The following is an 18828-nucleotide window of genomic DNA, read 5'->3' on the forward strand; positions in this document are numbered from 1 at the left end:
AGGCGGAGGCGAGCGCCATTTTGTCCCGGGCCGGCGGCGCCCGTGCGGGGACCCCTTTCCCCGGCCGCGTTTCATCCCCGTTTTGGGGCGAAACATTACTAAAACCGGCAGCGAGAGCCCGGTCCGCCTCCCCGCAGCGGTTGTCATGGAAATGCCGAGGCGAAGGGCTCGCGGCTGGCGCGCTGCGCGTGCGCCGAGGCGCCGCCGCGCCTTTCCTGGCACCGCCTCCCCGCGCCACATAAGTCGCGGCGGCCATTTTGTCCGGCCGGCGGCAGCGCCGCGCAGGTGCGCCTCTTGGCCCCGCCCCCCTCGCGGCGGCTGCGGCGGCGGCCGGGCCACGTCGCGCGCGGGGCAGGCGCCCGCGAAGGGAAAAGCGTGCTTCGCATTGGCCGCAGGGCGCGCGGCGGCCCGCCCCCGGGGGCTGATTGGGTGCGCGGCGGCGGCGGGCGGCGCTCATTGGCCGCCGGGTGAGGGTCTGTGGCGGGAGGGCGGTGCGGCGGGCAGTCATGGCGGTGCTGGTACTCCTGGCGGGGCTGCTGGCGGTGGCGCTCGGCGCCGCAGGTACGGGGGGGCCCGGCGGGCGCTACGGGGCGGGCGGGAGGTCCCGGGGCCGGGGGGGCTCCGTGGGTGCGGGGGGTCTCGGGACACCGGGGTCCTCTGAGGGCCGGAGGGAGGGTCCTGGGGCCTGTGAGGGCCGGGGGGGGTCCCGGCGCGCCCCGGTCCTCACGGCCCCCCTCAGGCGAGCCGTGCCCCGAGCCCGCCATTGTGCCCTCGTACTACACCACCTCGGACGCCGTCATCTCCTCCGAGAGCGTCTTCGTGGTGGAGATCTCGCTGGCCTGCAAGAACGGCGCCCAGGTGAGTCCCCGCGGAGGCGGGGAGCTGCCGGCCCCGCCCCCCCCCCCGTGTCTCACCGCCGCCCTTTCCCCGCAGAACGTGGCTCTCTACGCCGATGTCAACGGGAAGCAGTTCCCCGTCACCCGGGGGCAGGACGTGGGGCGCTATCAGGTGAGCCCCGGGTCCCCGGGGAGGGCGGCCGGGGGATGCAGGGGGGTCTGGGGGTTCAACACTCTCCACACACACACCCCCCGCAGGTCTCCTGGAGCCTGGAGCACCGCAGCGCCCAGTCGGGCACCTACGAGGTGAAATTCTTCGATGAGGAGTCGTACAGCGCCCTGCGCAAGGTGGGCCCCCCTGCCCCGCGGCTGGGGTCCCTCAGGGGCGGGCACCCCGGGGTGCCCCCAGCCCGGCTCTGAACCCCCTTTTCTCTCCCCCACACTCTCAGGCTCAGCGCAATAACGAGGACGTCTCCCGCATCCGGCCCCTCTTCACCGTCAACGTGGACCATCGGGTGAGTTGGGGGGGTTTGGGGGTCCCCATGGGTCTGGGGTGGTCCTTGGCACAGCTCCCTCTGAATAAGGGGGGGAGCTGGGGGTACACAGAGTTTTGGGCAGAAACCGAGGCAATTTGGGTGTGGTGGAGAATCCTTGGGTGACCTGAGAGTGTTGCTGGGGTAGGCGCTGGGGCTGCTTCTCGGAGGGGGTTTCGGGGGGTCCCCAGGATCTGGGGGGGGGGGGTGTTTTGGACTGTGCCAGGGTTTGGGGGGGCATCACTAGGATTTGAGGGTGGGTTTTGAGAACGGGTGTGCAGCTCCTGGAATCCTGCAGGGTTTAGGCGTGCCCCTGGGGGCTCAGGGGGCGCTGGGGAGCAGGGAGGAGGTTTTGGGGGTGCGGGAGGGTTTCAGGGGGCGGCAGTGACCCCCCCGTTGTTTTGGCAGGGCGCCTGGAACGGTCCCTGGGTGTCGACAGAGGTGGTGGCGGCCGCCATTGGCCTCATCGTCTATTACCTGGCTTTCAGCACCAAGAGCAGCATCCAGGCGTAGGCCCCCCAAAAACGCCCCCCCAAACACGGCCCCCTCGAGGGGGTCCCCAGGTCCTGGTGGGGAGTGGGGCGCCCCTAAAACTGCCCCCCCCCACAAATAAAGATGCTGTGGGGTGCCCCGTAAAAGTGGGGGTGCTGTGGGGCAGGGCTGAAGGATCCCCCCCAAATGGGAATGGCTGGCTGGGGCTGGGCCCCAAAAGTGGGGGAGCCCCCCCTGAGTTGTGGGGGTGTCCTCGGCATGGGGGAGCCCCCAGATTGGGGGGGTCTGCCCTTAGCCCCCAAAACTGGGGGTTTTGAGGGTCCCCCCCAATGGTTCCTGCCGGGGGGGTGTCCCCAAACGCCACCCCCCCGTGGCTGCACCCCAATAAATGTCTCCCCCCCATCTCCCTGTGTCTGTTTTGGGGGTGCCACCCCCCCCAGCAGGGACCCGGGCTGTTCCTGGCTGGCTGATGACATCACACCCAGCCCCAGACAGCAGTGATGTCATCAGTGACAAAGCGGTCTGACCTCATGGCGGGGGGGAGTGGGCAGCTTAGGGGTTCCCGGGGGGGGCTGCCCGGATGCCTGGATCCCCTGGAGGGGGGGGCAGGCGTTTCCCATCATCCCCTGGGTGGCTGCCAGGCTCTGACTGCCGGGAAAGCGGGACCCCTGCCTGCCGGGGAGTGGTCCTGGGGGGCTCCCCCCCCCCCGAGGGGACCCAGGCGCCCGGGGGGGCTCAACCCCCCCCCCCCTCCTTCCGGGTCCGGACCCGCCCTGCCCCGCCCGGGGGGGACCCGGGTCCCGTCCCCCCCGCCCGTGCCGGCTCAGGGTGTGGCCGAGGGGCGGGGGCGGGGCGGGCCGGTGGGCGGGGTCGCCCCGCCGGTGGGCGGGGCCTGCGGGCGGATTATGTCAGCCCCGCGGCAGCCGCAGCCCCGAGCTGGGAGCGGTGCGAGCAGGTAGGGCCGGGGGGGCCGGGGCGCGGTCCCGGGGCTGCCCGCGGGGGAGCCGGGGCTGAGGGGAAGGGCTGTCGGCGGGGGGATTTGCGGGGCAGGTGGCGCTGAGGGGAAGGTGCGTCTGGAGGGGTGCGGTGGGGCTGGGCTGAGGGGAGCGGGGGGGGGGGTCCTGGGCGAGGCGGGAAGCGCGGAGGGGCTGTGGCTGTGTGGGGCGGGAAGCGCGGAGGGGCCGGGGCTGAGGTAAAGGTGGCTCTATAGGGTGTCTATAGGGCCGGGCTGAGGTAAAGGTGGCTCTATAGGGTGTCTATGGGGCTGGGCTGAGGTAAAGGCGGTTCTATAGGGCCGGGCTGAGGTAAAGGTGGTTCTATAGTGTATCTACACGGGGCTGGGCTGAGGTAAAAGCATCGCTGGGGCTGGGGCTCTGGGGTCCTCACCGCGGAGGGAAGCACGGAGGGGCTGCAGCTCCGTGGGGCAGGCAGTGCTGAGGGGCCGGGGCTGAGGTAAAGGTGGCTCTATAGGATCTCTACCGGGCTAGGCTGAGGTAAAGGTGGCTCTATAGGGTCTCTGTGGGGTTGGTCTGAGGTAAAGGTGGCTCCATAGGGTCTCTGTGGGGCCGGGGCTGTGTGGGGAGGGGGCTCGGGGGGCCTTTATGGGGCTGAAGCCGAGCAGGGAGGGGCGTCCGGGCGTCCCTGTGGGGCCAGGTGCCTCTGGGTGGGGGTCCCTGCTGTCCGCTGTGGGGCTCTATGGGGCCGGGGAGCTCTGCTGGGGGCTCTATAGGGTCTTCGTGCGGTCTCTGGGGGGCTCCATGGGGTCCCTATGGGGACAGGGACCTCGGGGGGGGGGTCCGGAGGGGCCCTAAGAGGCCAGGGAGCTCGGGGCGGGGGGCTCCATAGGGTCTCCATAGGATCCCGGCCCGCGTCCAACAGATGGGTGGGGCCGGGGGGGGGGGGTGGGCCCGTGTGCGGCACCCGCCTGTGCGGGGGGGCGGGCACGATGTAACCGGCCCCGGCAGCTGCCCCCGGCCCCGTCACCCCGCGGCCGCCCCCCGCCGCCGTGACGGGCCCCGGCCCCGCCGCCTGGCTCCGGTGGGGGATCCCGGGCGCCTGGGTCCCCTCCCGCGGGACCCCTCCCAGCCCCCCCCCAGGAATGCGGGGTCAACAAGGGACCTTTGTTCCCGCCGGGGCCGCCCCCGCTTCCGCCCCGGGGCCCCGCCGGGGGGGCGGCCGGGGGGTCCCCGCTGCGGGAGGGAGCTGTCCCCGGCGCCCGGGTCCCCTGTCCAGGGTGCTGGCGGGGGGGGTGGGCTGCTCGGGCGCCTGGGTCCCCTGCGGGGGGCAGGGGATGGGGGGGCGGCTGGGGGGGTCGCTCGGACGCCTGGGTCCCGAGCCAAGGTGACAGGTTCCCTCATTAGCCGTTGCCATGGTAACGGGCGCATCCGTGGGGGAGGGGAGGCGGTGGCCGCCACACAATGGAGCTGGGGGGGGGGGTCCCGGACTCTTGGGTCTCCCCGTGGGGGTCTGACATCCCCCCGTCCCCCCGCCGGTCCCCCGAGTTACGCCGTCCCCCCCCCCAGGCCCCCGCTGCCGCCGGCCCGGGCCATGGCTCTGCCCCGGGGGCTCGGCCTCCTCCTGCTGTTGGCGCTGGGGGGGCCCGGCGCCGCCATCACCATCCCCCCGGAGTGTGAGTGGGGCGGGGAGGCCTTGCACGGGGGCGGGAGGGGCTTGCACGCTTGCACGAGGGCTGCCGGCGCCTTTGCACAAGGACCCCTCGCACGAGGACCCCCTGCACGCTCAGCCCCTTGCATGAGGAACCCTTGCACTCTCACCCCCTCGCATGCTCACCCCCTCACACGAGGACCCTTTGCACGCCCACCCCCTGGCATGAGGACCCCTCGCACGCTCGTCCTGCACGGCTGCTCACGAGGGCCCCGCACGCCCAGGGGCGTCCCCCGCTCACCACTGTGTCTCTCCCCCCGCTGCCCCCCGGAACGGTGCAGATGGTCTGCACGAGCGTGAGTCTGGGGGGCCCCGGGGGGTCCTGGGTGGTTCTGGGGTCCCTGGGGAGGGTCTTGGGGGGCCTCTGGGTGGCTCTGAGGACCCTGGGGGTCTCTGTGGGGCCTGGGGAGGGTCCCTGGGGTCTCTAGGGGGGTCCCTGAGGTGCCCAGGGTGGTGTCCAGCGCCCTGGGGGGTTCCTGTGGGATCTCTGGGGGGTGCCAGGGTGGTCTGGGGTCCCCGAGTGTCTTTAGGGGGCTCCTGGGGTCCCAGGGAGGGGTCCCTTGGGACGGGTCCATGGGGGTGGTCTTGAGGGCCCTGGGGGGTCCCTGGGGGGGGGCTTGGGGTGCCTGGGGTGTCCCTGGGGTCCCACCCGCTGACCCCCCCGCAGTCCTGCAGCCCCCCGAGCTGACGGAGCAGCCCCCGGAGCAGCTCGTCGTCTTCCCCAGCGACGACGTCGTCCTCAAGTGCGCCGCCACCGGCAACCCCCCCGTCCAGTGAGTGTCCCCCCGTGTGTCCCCCGTGTCCCCCCTGTCCCCCTGCGATGACGGTGACGCCCCCGCCCGCAGGTACCGCTGGATGCGGGAGGACCAGCCCTTCCTCCCCGAGGAGCACCCGGGGGTGACGGTGGCCCCGGGCGCGGGGACCCTGGTCATCAACGCCACCCTGGCCGGCCGCCTGCAGGGCCGGTACCGCTGCTTCGCCGCCAACGCCCTGGGCACCGCCCTCTCCCTCGAGACCCGCGTCATCGCCGAGAGTGAGACGGGGACCCCAAACCCCTCGGGCACCCCGAGACCCCCCCGGGCAGCCTCCACCCCCCTCTGGGGCCCCTCCAACTCCTCCCCGGGTGACCCAAAACCTGGCCTGAGGATCCCCTCAGTCCTCGCTGAATCCCCCAGAGCCCCCTGAGGGTCCCCTAAATCCCCCCAGAGCCCAGTGGGGGTCCCTAAAATCCCTCTGGGAGCCCCCAGATCCCACAGGGTCCTCCTAGATCCCCCCCACTCCAATTTCCTTGCCACGACCCCTCACTCAGGGCCTGGATGGTTTGGGGGGGTGAGGGGAACCCCCTGGATGTGGGGGGTCCCAGGCAGGTTTGGGAGGGCAGGGGGAACCCCTGAGACACGGGGGATCCCCGGCTGGTTTGGGGGACCCCCCCGGACGCCCGTGCCCCCCCAGCCGTTGTGGTCCCCAGACACGCCGCAGTGGCCCAAGGAGAAGGTGACGCCGGTGGAGGTGGAGGAGGGGGACCCCGTGGTGCTGCCCTGTGACCCCCCCAAGAGCGCCGTGCCCCCCAAGATCTACTGGCTCAACAGCCGTGAGCAACCGGGGCGGGGCTGGGGGGGCTGATCCTGCACCCCTTGTACGCGGCTCCCCTGCACCCCCTTATCCCCTCACCCCGCTGCACCCCCATGCTGCCCCTGGCACCCTCAACCCCTCTGCACCCCCTTACCCCCATAATCCCCCCCTGCACCCCCGTAACTCCCCTGCACCCTGTTGCACCCCTGGGACCCCCCGATCACCCTGCACCCCATTGCACCCCCACAGCACCCCTGGGGTCCCGATACCCCTTGTCCCTCAGTAACCCCCTGGGCCCCTTGCCCCTCACTGCGCCCTGTCGCCCTCCTGACACCCCCTTGCACCCCACAGCCCCCTCCCAAGTGTGCTGCCCCCCCCATTTCCCCACTCCCTGTCCTCCCCGCAGGCAAGGCAGGGGCCTGGGGGCAGCGGGGACTCCCTGACCTCCCTGTGTGTCCCCCCAGGCATCGTGCACATCGCGCAGGACGCGCGGGTGAGCATGGGGCAGGACGGGTTCCTCTATTTCGCCAACGCGCTGGTGGGCGACAGCCACCCCGACTACATCTGCCACGCCCACTACCTTGGGCCCCGCACCATCATCCAGAAGGAGCCCCTCGACCTCCGCGTCGCCCCCAGTGCGTGGGGGGCCCGGGACCCCCAGCTTCTCCCTGGGACCTCCAGAGTTGTCTCCAGAGCCCCCCCAGAACCCACCTTCCCTCTAAACCTCCGAAGCCACTTCTGTGGGAGCCCCCCAAATCACTTTTATGGGACGCTCTCCAGGGGACCCCACCTTAAATTCCCCCCTGAAACTCTCCTGCAGCCCTCCAGCACCCATAAAACTGCCCCGTCCAGCAGAACACCCCCAACCCATGGGGGCCCCCCAGAGAGGACCCCGCTTTGGGATCTGCCCCCCTCAAGCCCCCAGAGCTGCCCCACCTTGGGGTCCCCCCATCAGAAAGTCCCCTGGAGACCTCCACTCCTCGGGAGGATGGTCTGGGGAGGGGTCTCTCGGGGGTCCCTTGGTGCATAGGGGGGTCACTGGGAGCCTGGAGGGCACTAGGGGGGTCTGTTGGCATATGGGGCATCCCTGGGGCTCTGGGGGGTCTCTTGGTGAATGGGGGGGTCCTCAGAAATATGGGGAGGGGCCTCGGGGCTGGTAAGGGGGGCTGTTGGTGTATGGAGGATCCCTGGGGTTTGGGGGGTGTGCCCTGGTGTATGAGGGGTCCTCAGGAGTATGGGGGGGCCCTGGGGTTCTGGGGGGTCTCTAGGGGTGCCCCCAGCCCCCGCTAACCCCCTTCCCCCCCCAGGTAACTCGGTGCAGTCTCGCCGTCCCCAGCTCGTGGTGCCCCAGGACCCACAGCCCCGCCACGTCGCCCTGCGGGGGGGTACTCTGGTCCTCGAGTGCATTGCCGAGGGGCTGTGAGTCTGGGGGGGGCTGGGGGTGTCGGGGAGGTCCTGGAGGGTCCCTGGGGCACTGAGGGAGGGCCGGGGGGGATGCCGGGGCCGGCGTGGGGCCCCGGGGGGGTTCCGGCCCCCCCAGTGACGCGGGTCCCCAGCCCCACGCCGGCGGTGCGGTGGCAGCGGTTGAACGGGCCCCTGCCGCCGGGCCGGGCCTCGCTGGAGAACTTCAACAAGACGCTGCGGCTGCGGGCGGTGGAGGAGGCGGACGATGGCGAGTACGAGTGCGTGGCCGAGAACAGCCAGGGACAGGCGCGCCGCAGCCACCACGTCACCGTCGAGGGTACGGTGCGGGGGGCACTGGGACCCTCTGGGGTGCATGCTGGGGGCACTGGGAGGCACTGGAACCCGCTGGGGTAGGTGCTGGGGGCACTGGGAAGCGGACAGAGACACTGGGATTGGGACTGGGGTGGCTGGGAAGCACTGGGGTGGGTGCTGGGAGTACTGGGGGGCACTAGCATGGGTACTGGGGGCGCTGGGGGGCACTGGGGTGGGTGCTGGGAGGTGGTGGGAGGCACAGGGCTGGAAGCTAGGAGCACTGGGAGACACTGGGGTGGCTGCTGGGGGCACTGGGAGACACTGGGATCTGCTGGGGTGGGTACTGGGAGTGCTGGGAGGCATTGGGGGACACTGGGAGGCACTGGGATCTGCTGGGGTGGGCAGTGGGAGATACTGGGAGGCACTGGGGTGGGTGCTGGGAGGCACGGGAGCGGGTCTTGGGGGGTTCCGGGGGGCAGCGGGGGGGTCCCTGACATTCCCCCCCCCCCCGCAGCGGCCCCGTACTGGGTGCGCCACCCCCAGAGCGGGGTGTTCGGCCCCGGGGAGACGGCACGGCTGGACTGCCTGGTGGAGGGCAAGCCCCGGCCCCGCGTCACCTGGCGCCTCAACGGGGTCCCCATCGAAGGTAGGGGGGCTGCGGGGTCCGGGGGCTGCGCGGGGGTCCCTGGGACAGTCCTGAGAGGGTGGGGGGGGGTGCTGGGGTCCTTGGGCATTATTGGGGTCCTTAGGGGGGGTGCTGGAGGCTGGGGGGGGGGGTAGAGGCTCGGTGGGCAGGGGTAGGGTCCCTTTGGGTGTCCCTGGCTTTTTGGGGTGGGGTTATTGGGGTCCCTGGAGGCGGGTGTCAGGGTCCCTGGGGGGGTCCCTGGGGGGTTTTGGGGCTCTCTGGAAGATATTAGGTCCCTGGAGGGGTGTTGGGGTCCCTGGGGGTGGCCAGGCGTCCCCAGGAAGGCAACAGGGAGTCCCTAGGGGTGGCTGGGGGTCCCCGGGGAGGCAGCAGGGGTCCCTGGGGGGTGTGGGGGTCCCCGGGAGACAGTGGAGTGCTGCGGGTGCCCTCACCCCACCGTTGCAGAGGTGCCGGGGGCCGGCCGGCGGGCGGTGCGGGACGGGGCGCTGGTGCTGTCCCGCCTGGAGCCCAACGACACGCTGGTGGCCCAGTGTGAGGCCCACAACCACCACGGGCGCCTGTTGGCCAACGCCTTCATCTACGTTGTGGGTGCGTGGGGGGCGTGGAGGGGTGTCCCGGCCACCGGGACTCCCCCGGCCACCGGGACCCCTCCTCGGGCATCCACATCCCCCCACAGCCCTCTCTCCGCCAAGGGCGTTCCCCTGGGCAACCGCATCCCTACGGCAACAGGCCGCCCCTGGCAACCGTCCCTGTGGCGGTGGCATCCCCCCTACAGGCGCATCCCCCCTGGCGACTGTCCCTGCGGTGATGGCGTCGCCTTGGTGATGGCATCCCTGTGTGATGGTGTTCCCCAGCCACGGATGTGGTCCCTGCCATGACCACGTCCCCACGGCAACCACATCCCCCTAGCAACCACATCCCCGTGGCAACCGTGTCTCCCTAGCAACCAGCCTCGGGTGACACCCTTCCCTGGCAACCCCTTAGCAACCAGCCCCATGGCAACATTCCCCCCCACATGTAGCAACCCTTTCCATTGCCACAGCAACTGGGCAACAGGCCCCTCACCTAGCCATCACTGTGGCAACCCAGCCTGGAGATGGTTGCCATGGAAACCTGTCTTATCAATCACTGCTCCCACAGCAACCCTGCTGGGCAGTTGTTGCCATGGTGATGGCAGTCTCTATGGCAACTGGGGGTACCTGTTGCCATGGTGATGTCTGGGGCTGCCTCTATGTCCTGGGAGGGGAGTGGGAGGTTTGGGGGGCCCGGGGGGTGGATTTGGGGTCCCGGGGGGGTCCAGGCACCCCGTTCACTGCCACGTGCCCCCCCCAGAGCTGCCGGTGAAGATCCTGACGCCAGACGAGACACCGTATGCAGTGGTGGAGAACCGGACGGTGTTCCTGCACTGCCGGGCCTTCGGGGCCCCCGCGCCCACCGTTGAGTGGTGAGAGCCCCCCCGGGACCCCTCCCAGACCCCCCAGCACCCCCAATGCCCTCCCCCCTCCCCGACGCTCTGTCCCCCGCCCCGCCAGGCTGACGCCAGGGCTGGAGCCAGCCCTGCAGGACGACCGGGCCTTCGTCTTCACCAACGGGACCCTGCGGCTGGGCCCGGCAGTGCGGGGGGACGGGGGCCCCTTCACCTGCCGGGCCCACAACGCCCACAGCAACGCCAGCGTCATTGCCCACCTCGATGTCAAAGGTACCAGGACCCCCGGGGACCCCCCCTTGCCCCCCCAGGACTGCTCAGGTCGCTCAGTGACCCCCTGGGATGCCCCTTATGCCCCTGGAGCCCCTTTGGGACCCCTAAATCCTTCCTGGCATCCCTCAGGGCTCCCCAGGGACCCCCTAAATCCTTCCTGGGACACCCCTGAGCCCTCCTGTGCCCTCCAAATCCTCCTATATCCTTATTGGGACCCCCCCTGAGCCCTCCCAGATCCTTCCTGGGACCCTCAGAGCCCCTTCAGGTTCCCCCAAATTCTTCCTGGACCCCCCCGAGTGCTCCAGGCCCCCCCAAATCCTTCCCAGCGCCCTTTGCCCCCCATCCATTAACCCTTTTCTGCCCATGGCAGCGGCGACGCGGATCGAGGTGCCCCCCCAGAGCACGATGGCAAAGAAGGGGGAGACGGTGACCTTCCGCTGCGTGGCCGCCTTCGACCCTGGGCTGGCCCCCCACGGCCTGGAGTGGCGCCGGGACGGGCAGCTGCTGCGCGAGACAGCCGACAGCGACAAGTGAGGGGGCTGGGGAGGAGGTTGGGGGGTCCCCCACCCCCCTGGGCAGCTGACAGCGCCCACCCCCTCCCCGCAGGTACTCGCTGACCGGGGACACGCTGACGGTGGCCGGGGTGGACTACGCCGACCAGGGGACCTTCTCCTGCCGTGCCTGGACCCTCCTGGACGCTGTTGAGGCCGAGGCGCAGCTTCGCGTTGTGGGTGAGCCCTCCTCAAGCCCTGGGGGGGACAGGCGTCCCTGCTGCGGGGGCCCCCCAAATCCTCCTAGGGTGCCACTGTGCCCGTGGCTGCATCTGCCCTGGTTCTGCCTCCGTTCCCCCAGTTCTGCCCCAGTTCTGCCTCTGTTACCCCTGGTTCTGCTGTAATTCTGCCCCAGTTCCCCCAGTTCTGCTCCACTGCCCCCCACTAACTGCCCTGGCCCCCCCAGGCCGGCCGGGCCCCGTGCGGGAGCTGCAGGTGCTGGAGGTGGGTGAGCGCCAAGTCCGGCTCACCTGGACCCCGGGGGACGAGCACAACAGCCCCGTGGAGAGTAAGGGGGGGGTCTGGGGGGTCCCGGGGGTCTCCAGGGTGGGACTGAGGGGAGGTCGGGGGGACCTAGGGTGTCTGGGGGTCTATGGGGAAGTCAGGAGGTGTTAGGGCTCTTGGGAGCTGATGGGGTCCTGGAGGGGAGTCTCGGGGGCTTCAGGGGGTCCTGGGGGGATTTGGGGTGTCTGGGGGGGTCAGGGTGGTCTTGGGGGGTTCGAGGTCATGGGGGGGGCTGAGGGGTTTGGGGGGAACTGGAGGGGTTCAGGGGGTCTCCTGGTGTTTGGGGAGGGGTCTGCGGTTGTCAGGGCTGGAGGAGGAGAAGGAGGGTGGAGGTGGTGGAGATTTGGGGGTGCTGGGGGGTTTGGGGGCACCCCTAACCCCCCGCGCCCCCCAGAGTTCGTGGTGGAGGAGGAGGAGGGCATCTTCACGCCCGGGCGCTTCGTGGAGCGGCTGACGGTGCCGGGGGAGCAGCCCTGGGCCCCACTCACCCTCTCGCCCTACGGCCGCTACCGCTTCCGGGTGCTGGCGGCCAATGCCTACGGCCGGGGGGAGCCCAGCGCCCCCAGCGCCCCCATCTCCACCCCCCCCGCCGGTGAGTGCCCCCCCGGGACCCCCAAACCCCCATCTCCCCCACCCCCACCCGCAGTGGCCCGTTGCCACCCCCGGCGGGTAAGTGCCTCCCAGGCACCCTGGGGACCCCAAAAACCCTTGTCCCGCCCAGGTAAGACACCCCCCCCCCCCCCCCAAATGCTCCTGGGGACCATGAACCCCCCCCCCAAAGGGACCCCAAATCTCCCAGGGAGACCCCAAACCCTACCCCCATGCCCCCCATAACCCACATCCAACTGGTACCAACCACCCAAAGGGGTTGGGGGGTGTCTCTGAGCCCCCCCAAAGGGTCTGTGGGAATCTGGGGGGGGTCTCTGAGCCTCCGTTCCCCCACCAGCCCCCGAGCGCAACCCTGGGGGGGTCAAGGGGGAAGGCAACGAGACCAACAACCTGGTCATCACCTGGCAGGTACCGGGGACCCGGGCCTCCAGAGCGGGGGCTGTGGGGAGCTGGGGGAACCGGGGAGCCCAGCTTGGGGGGCTGGGGGACCCCAGTGGGGGTTTGGGAGGGATCGGGGGGGGCTGGGGCAGGTTTGGGGAGCATCCCTTTGGCTTGGGGCAGGTTTGGGGGGACTCTGGTGGTCTCAGAAAAGACTTGGGGGGCTCTGGGGTGCTTGAGGTGTGCTCGGGAAAGGTTTGGGGGGCTTGGGGGGGTTTGGGGGAGGGTCTCTTCAGCTTGGGGCAGGTTTGGGGGGGTCAGAGGGGCCCAGAGCTGGTTGGGGGGGCTCCTCTCTCTTAGGCCAGGTTCTGGGGGACATGGGGCACGTTTGGGGGGGTCCCTCTATCCTGGAGGAGGTTTGGGGAGCTCGGGGGAGCTGGGGGGGTCCCTCCAGGCCAGAATGGGTTTGGGGGTCGGGGGGGTGGATTTGGGGGTTCGGGGGCGATGCTGAGGTCCTGCCTGCAGCCGTTGGCACCAGGGGAGTGGAACGCGGCCGAGGTGCGGTACCGGGTGCAGTGGCGGCCGCTGGAGCCAGCGCTGGGCCGCTGGCGTGAGGAGACAGTGGGGGGCCCCCCCGTCGTGGTGGGGGGCACCCCCACCTTCAGCCCCTACGAGATCCGGGTGCAGGCGGTCAATGACGCCGGGAAGGGCCCCGAGCCTCCCGTCATCGTCGGCTACTCGGGAGAGGACCGTGAGTCGGGGGCCCCCCAAAACTCCCTCTGTGGGGTGGGGGTAATCATGGGGGCAGAGAGGCCCTTGGGGGGGGAAAGACCCCAAATCCGGGGGCGCTGGGAGACCCCCAGCGGGGGCGAACCCCAAACCCAGGTGTGCCAAGACCCAAAGGTGGGGAGACCCCAAATCTAGGGGTGCTGAGAGACTCCAAGGTGGGGGGACCCTGAATCTGGGCTGCAGAGAGTCACCAAGGGGGGAGACCCAGACCTGCGGGTGCATTTTGGGGGGCCCCTCTGGGACTAACCCGTATTGGGCGTGGGGTTGGAGGCTCCCCGTTTTGTGGGGGGCTCTATCTGGGGGTTTCGCAGGGGATGCCCATGTTGGGGGTTCGCAGCCCCCCCCCAGTGTGTGGTTTTGGAGGCTCACGCTGCTGCCCCCTCCCCCCAGTGCCACTGGTGTACCCCGAAAACGTGGGGGTGGAGATCCTGAACAGCACCAGCGTGCGGGTGCGCTGGAGCCTGGTGGGGGCCCCCCGAGACCTGCGTGGGCACCTCCGGGGATTTCGGGTAAGGGGGGGGGCTACTGGGGGTGGGGATGGGGGGTACGGGGGGGCTGCGGGGTTTGGAGGGCGCGGTTTGGGGGTGCCGAGGCAGCCTGGGGGGTCCCCGCTGCCTGACGTGCGTCCCTCCCAGGTGCTGTACTGGCGCGAGGGCTGGGTGGGGGAGCGGGCGCGCCGGCAGGCCCCCCTCGCCCCGCCCGGGGGGCACCCCGGGGTGCTGACGGTGCCCGGCGAGGCCAGCGGGGTGCTGCTGGGGGGGCTGCGCCCCTGGAGCCGCTACCGCCTCCAGGTCGTCGTCTTCAACGGGCGGGGGGACGGCCCCCCCAGCGACGAGATCCACTTCGACACCCCTGAGGGAGGTGAGGCCCCTCCTGGGGAACCCCCACCTCCCCCGACCTCCCGAATCTGTCCTAGGGACCCCCCAGCCCTGTCTTGGGGACCCCTAAAAACCTCTGAGGCCCCCCAACTGCCCCTGGGAGCCCCTAACTCCATCCCAGGGACCCCCAATCCTGCCCAGGGGACCCCCAGCTCCCTCCTGGCTCCCCTCTGGCCCCAGCATGGTTGTCCTCTCTCCCCATTTTGGAGGTCCCCTCTGTCCCCGGGGGGCTCCCCACACTCCCCGGTGGGGGGACCCCCACCTTGGTGGTTCGGGGGTCCCTGACGCTGCCCCCCGCCCAGTGCCAGGCCCCCCTGAGGAGCTGCACGTGGAGCGTGTGGGTGAGACGACCCTGGCCCTGGAGTGGAAGCGCCCGCGGCACCCCAACGGCATTCTCACCGGCTTCCTGCTCCAGTACCACCAAGGTCCGCTGCTAGAGGCACTGGGGGGCACTGGGAGGGGCCTCTGGGGGCACTGGGAGCATAGGGCAGGCTCTATGAGTGCTGGGAGGGGTAGTGGGAGCACTGGGAGGGGATACTGGGGCTGCTAGGGGGCACTGGGAGCTCAGCATTGGGCACTGGGGGTGCTGGGTGAGCTACTGGGAGCACTGGGGGGGGCTAAGAGCACTGGGAGGGGGTACTGGCAGCACTGGGGGTGCTTGGGGGGCATCTGGGGGTGTTTGGGGATTCTGGGGGGTATGTGTGGGTCTGGGGGGCTTGGGGGGCTTCAGGGGAGGTGGGGGAACGGGGGGCACGTGGGATTGTGTGGGATTTGGGGGGCTTCGGAAGGGCCTTTGGGGGGTGTGGGGGGGTTGGGCGGGCTGGGGGGTGTTTGTGGGGCCGCGGGGGGTTGTTTGGGGCGGGGGTGCTGAGGCTGCCCCACAGTGAACCAGACGGAGGGGGGGCTGCCCGACGAGATCTCCTTCCCCGCCGAGACCCTCAACACCACCCTGGGGCGCCTGGCCCCCCGCGGCCGCTACCGCTTCGCCCTGCGCGCCCTGACCCGCCTGGGGCCCGGCCCCGCGCTGCTGCGCCAGGGCAGCCTGCTCCCCGAGCCCGGTGGGTACCCGCCACCCCGGGGGGGACCCCGCCGCACCACCCGAGGGGCCCCGAAACCCCCACGGGGTGTGCCGAGACCCCCACGGGGGGCTCAGAGACCACCGGGGTAGCCCCAAAACCACCACGGGGGGGTCTGGAAATGCCGAGGAGGGGCCCAGAATGCCGAGGCAGGGCAGATCCTGGGGTGCTCCGTTCTCGGGGACCCCAGGCGCCGGCTGCCCTCCCACCACCTCGGGGGGGGATCTGCTGAACATGGGGGAAGGGGGGGTCCCCCCGTTTTCGCTGAGCCCCCCCCCGTGCCCCCCGCAGTGCTGCCGGTCCTGGGGAGAGTGGTGGTGGGTGAGGTGGGGGAGGACTTCACCGTCCTGCACTGGACCCTCGCCCACCCCCAGGCCAACATCGAGTTCGAGGTCCAGTACATGAGCAAAACCAGTAAGGGCGGCCCGCTGGGACTGGGGGGAGGCTTGGGGGGGTCCGGTGTGGGGTTTTGGGGCTCCTGAGTGGGGAGAGGTGAGGGGGGAGGGGAGGGGGTTTGGGGGGTCCCATGTGGGGCTTGGGTGGCTCTGGGTAAGGGGAGGAGGGGTTTGGGTGGTCCTTGGGTAACAGCGGGGGAGGGGGGCGTCCCACAGGGGATCTGGGGCACATTTTGGGGGGGATCGGGGCTTAGGACGTCCTGGAAAAAGAGGGGGTGAGGAGTGTGGGGGTGTCCCGTGGGGCTGGGTGAGGCGTGGGGGGTCTCCCCACTGTCCGTGCCCGCCCCGCAGCCCCCCCCGCAGCGAAGGAGTCCTGGCAGACCTCGGGGCACGCCAACTCCTCGCTGGGGCTGTACCGCCTGGGGGACCTGCGCCCCGGCACCTCCTACCGCGTCCAGTTCGTGGGGCACAACCACTCGGGCCACCCTGTGGCCTTCTGGGAGAGCGAGGTGCAGACCAACGGCACGCGTGAGTCCCCCCGCACCCCCTGCCCGCCCGCTCGCTCGCCCGCCGACCCCCCAAACACGCCTTCCTCCCGCGGGCCGCCTCGAAACCGCCACTGCTGCGCCGCCAACCCACGAAACCCCTTTTTCTCCCCTGAAAGGACCCCTGAAACCATCTCCAGCTGGGCCGGGGCACACCGAAACCCCCTTTTCTCCCAAGGGACCCCCCTAAAACCCCTCCAGCTGCATCGGAGCCCCCTGAACCCCCCTTTTCCCCGTGGGGACCCCCCCAGCCCCCCTCAGGCGCATGTGGGCTCCCCCAAAACTGTTCTTTCCTCGGCCGGGCCGCTGGGGGGGTGCTTGGGGGGTCCCTAAAGCTGGTTTCACCCCCCGCAGTGGTGCCGAGCCCCGCGGGCGGCTTCGCCACCGAGGGCTGGTTCATCGGCTTTGTCAGCGCCGTGGTGCTGCTGCTCCTCCTCCTCCTCATCCTCTGCTTCATCAAGCGCAGCAAGGGGGGCAAGTATTCGGGTGAGCCCCCCCGGACCCCCCAAACGCCCCCGGGGCCCTTGGCACCCCGCAAACTCCCCTGGCGCAGGGATATGGAGGGGTTTCTCGAGGTGCTGGGCGTCCCTGAGGCTCGGGGAGGGGTCCCTGTTTTGGGGCGGGGGGCGGCGGGAGGCTTGCGGGGGGGGGGGGCGCCTGGGGCTCCGAGGCTGTAGGGGGGTTCCCGGGGGCGTCCCCGTGGCTGGGGGGGTCCCGGGGGTGCCGGCGCCCCCCGACCCGCGCCGTGCCCCCCAGTGAAGGACAAGGAGGACACGCAGGTGGACTCGGAGGCCCGGCCCATGAAGGACGAGACCTTCGGGGAGTACAGGTGAGGGGCGGGGCCTGGAGAGGCGGGGCACCGGGGCGGGGCCTGGAGGGGCGGGGCACCGTGGGCGTGGTCTGACAGAGGGGCGTGGCTTACCGCGGCGGGCGGGGCCAGAGCTGCTGAGCTCCCTCTGCTACACCCGGCCGAGCTGCCCCCTCCCCTCACTAATTGCCCCCCTCACTAATTGCCCCCCTCACTAATTGCTCGTCTCCTCGTTAACTCCCGCCCCCCCCCCGGCTTTTGCTGCCCCTTTGTCTCTCCCCGCTGCTGCCTTGGCTAACGCAGGTCCCTGGAGAGGTAAGGGGGGGCTGGAGCCCCTGGGGGGGGGGTCACCGCGCCCCTGGGGGGACACCTGGGTCCGCTGGTGGGGCGGGGGGAGGCTGTTGGGCCCGGGGGGGGCAGCCTGGACACGTGCCCTTGTGCCAGGGGTTCCTCGGGTAAGGGGGGGGGTTCTCACACACGTGTCCCCCCCTCGCAGCGGCCCCCGTCCCACCCCGGTGCCCCATCCCTGCGTCCTCCAGCGTAGGGGGGTGGTGGTGGCGGCGATGGTGGTGATGGTGACAACGCAGGGGTGGTGGCGGTGGTGGTGGGGGTGACGGTGGTGGGGGTGGCGGTGGGAGCGACGGTGGTGGTGACGGTAGTGGGGGTGGCGGTGGCGGTGGCGGTGACGGTGCGGTGCCGGCGCAGCGACGGGGAGGAGAAGGCCTCGGGCAGCTCGGGGCGGTCGCTGGGAGCCACCGGGGCGGCGCTGGGCAGTGACGACAGCCTGGCGGGGTACGGGGGCAGCGCCGACGTCCAGTTCAACGAGGACGGGTCCTTCATCGGCCAGTACAGCGGCGCCCGCGGCACCGCCGCCGGCAGCTCCGGCCCCGCCAGCCCCTCCGCCGCGCCCCCCCTCGACTAGCCGGGACCCCCGGGCTGGCGGGGACGGGGACCCCCCTGGGGACCCCCCCCCCCAGCACTGGGGGAGCCCCCCCGGCGCTGAGGCCCCCCCCAAGCCAAAGGGGGACCCCCAGAGCCCCCCCCAGCAAAGGGTCCCCCCTCCCCAAGCCAAAGGGGACCCCAACCCCCTCCTCACCCCCCTTGAAGGGCCCCCCCACCCCCCTCCACTGCCAAAGGGGGGGGCCCCTCAGTGCCCCCCACCCCCTGTGCAATGGGGGAGGTGTGCTGGGGCTGAGGGGGGGGGACGCCCCCCAAAAAGCGCCTCACAACGGGGGGGGGGGGGGACACGACCCCCGTTGGACTTAGCCAAAAAAATCAGGGCCCCCCCAGCCCTGGCTGTGGGGGCCCCGGACGCCTGGGTTCTCTTTAGACCAAATTGGGGGGGGGGATTTTGGCCCCCCAGATTTCAGCCCCCCCCCAACCCTTCAGGGCCCCCCTGACTCCTCGGGGTTTGGGGGGCCCTGACGCCCCCCCCCCCCCCCCCCGTCTCTGAATGCATCTCACGGCGCGGCCTTGGCAACTCACAGGAGCCGACGGGCCCCCCCGCGGGGGGGTCTGCACCCCCACCCCCCGGCCCCCCCCCCGCGGGGGGGCTGCACCCCCAACCCCCTGCACCCCCCCCCGCGCCCCCCGGCCCCCCGTGCGCTGGTGTCGTAGCTGCGTTAGCCCCCGTCTGTGCGGTGCCCCCCCCGTCCCCCTCGGGAAAAGAAGCGGAAAAGGCCCAAATGGCCCCAAAACGGCAGCCAAGCCCCCCCCGCGTGCCCCCGCCCCTATACATACTGTACATACCCCCTTGTACAAAAACCGCCAAAACAAATTGAGCAAAAAACCGCAAAAAACGGGGAAAACCCCGAGGCCGAAATAAAGGAGGAACCTGCCGGGAGGGCGGCTGTGGGGGCTGGTCTATAGGGGCCGGGGGGCCTATAGATCGGGAGGGGGGGGGCCTGTAAAGGCTCGGGGGGGGTATAGTGGCTGTAAGAGGTCTATAGTGGGTTGGGGGTGAAGGCCTGGGGGGCTATAGAAGCACGTAAGTGCATAAGGATACCTATGGGGGCTATAAGGGGGCCACAAGGGTCCAGGAGGGCCATGGGGGGCTATAAGAGACCTATAGGCAAGTATAGCGGGGCTACATGGGGTTTTGGTGGTGGTATAGAAGCTGTAGGAGGTTTATAGGAGG

At 70.8% G+C, this 18828-nt stretch overlaps 2 protein-coding genes across 4 annotated transcripts; both read left to right on the forward strand.

Annotated features, from left to right (window-relative positions):
* The first annotated feature begins 303 nt into the window (after positions 1-303).
* Positions 304-2263, forward strand: SSR4 (signal sequence receptor subunit 4). Its single transcript, XM_087771360.1, has 6 exons — positions 304-561; positions 740-858; positions 934-1008; positions 1095-1184; positions 1286-1351; positions 1778-2263. Exons 1-6 carry the CDS (start codon positions 507-509, stop codon positions 1880-1882), a joined length of 510 nt encoding a protein of 169 aa, XP_087627486.1. The 5' UTR covers positions 304-506; the 3' UTR covers positions 1883-2263.
* Positions 2264-2692: 429 nt separating this feature from the next.
* On the forward strand, positions 2693-18008 carry L1CAM (L1 cell adhesion molecule). 3 transcript variants are annotated; one of them, XM_087771163.1, is made up of 28 exons: positions 2693-2816; positions 4384-4490; positions 4807-4821; positions 5193-5298; positions 5371-5558; positions 5994-6116; positions 6562-6732; positions 7405-7516; positions 7654-7838; positions 8328-8459; positions 8904-9047; positions 9792-9903; positions 9992-10158; positions 10529-10688; positions 10765-10889; positions 11116-11217; positions 11608-11805; positions 12160-12230; positions 12726-12951; positions 13380-13498; positions 13625-13850; positions 14170-14292; positions 14752-14925; positions 15235-15357; positions 15690-15866; positions 16238-16357; positions 16640-16712; positions 17397-18008. In XM_087771163.1, the coding sequence occupies exons 1-28, from the start codon at positions 2767-2769 to the stop codon at positions 17611-17613; spliced, it is 3846 nt and encodes a 1281-aa protein (XP_087627289.1). In that variant the 5' UTR covers positions 2693-2766; the 3' UTR covers positions 17614-18008. The 3 variants fall into 3 exon arrangements, with proteins under 3 accessions (XP_087627289.1, XP_087627288.1, XP_087627290.1); XM_087771162.1 differs by having other exon boundaries at positions 16238-16369; positions 17397-18007; XM_087771164.1 differs by lacking the exon at positions 4807-4821 and having other exon boundaries at positions 16238-16369; positions 17397-18007.
* The last annotated feature ends 820 nt before the right edge of the window (positions 18009-18828 follow it).

The sequence above is a fragment of the Nipponia nippon genome, unplaced genomic scaffold (assembly GCF_047370975.1).
Source record: "Nipponia nippon isolate SJK-2023a ecotype South Korea unplaced genomic scaffold, ASM4737097v1 scaffold_35, whole genome shotgun sequence".
NCBI classification, from domain to species: Eukaryota; Metazoa; Chordata; class Aves; order Pelecaniformes; family Threskiornithidae; genus Nipponia; species Nipponia nippon.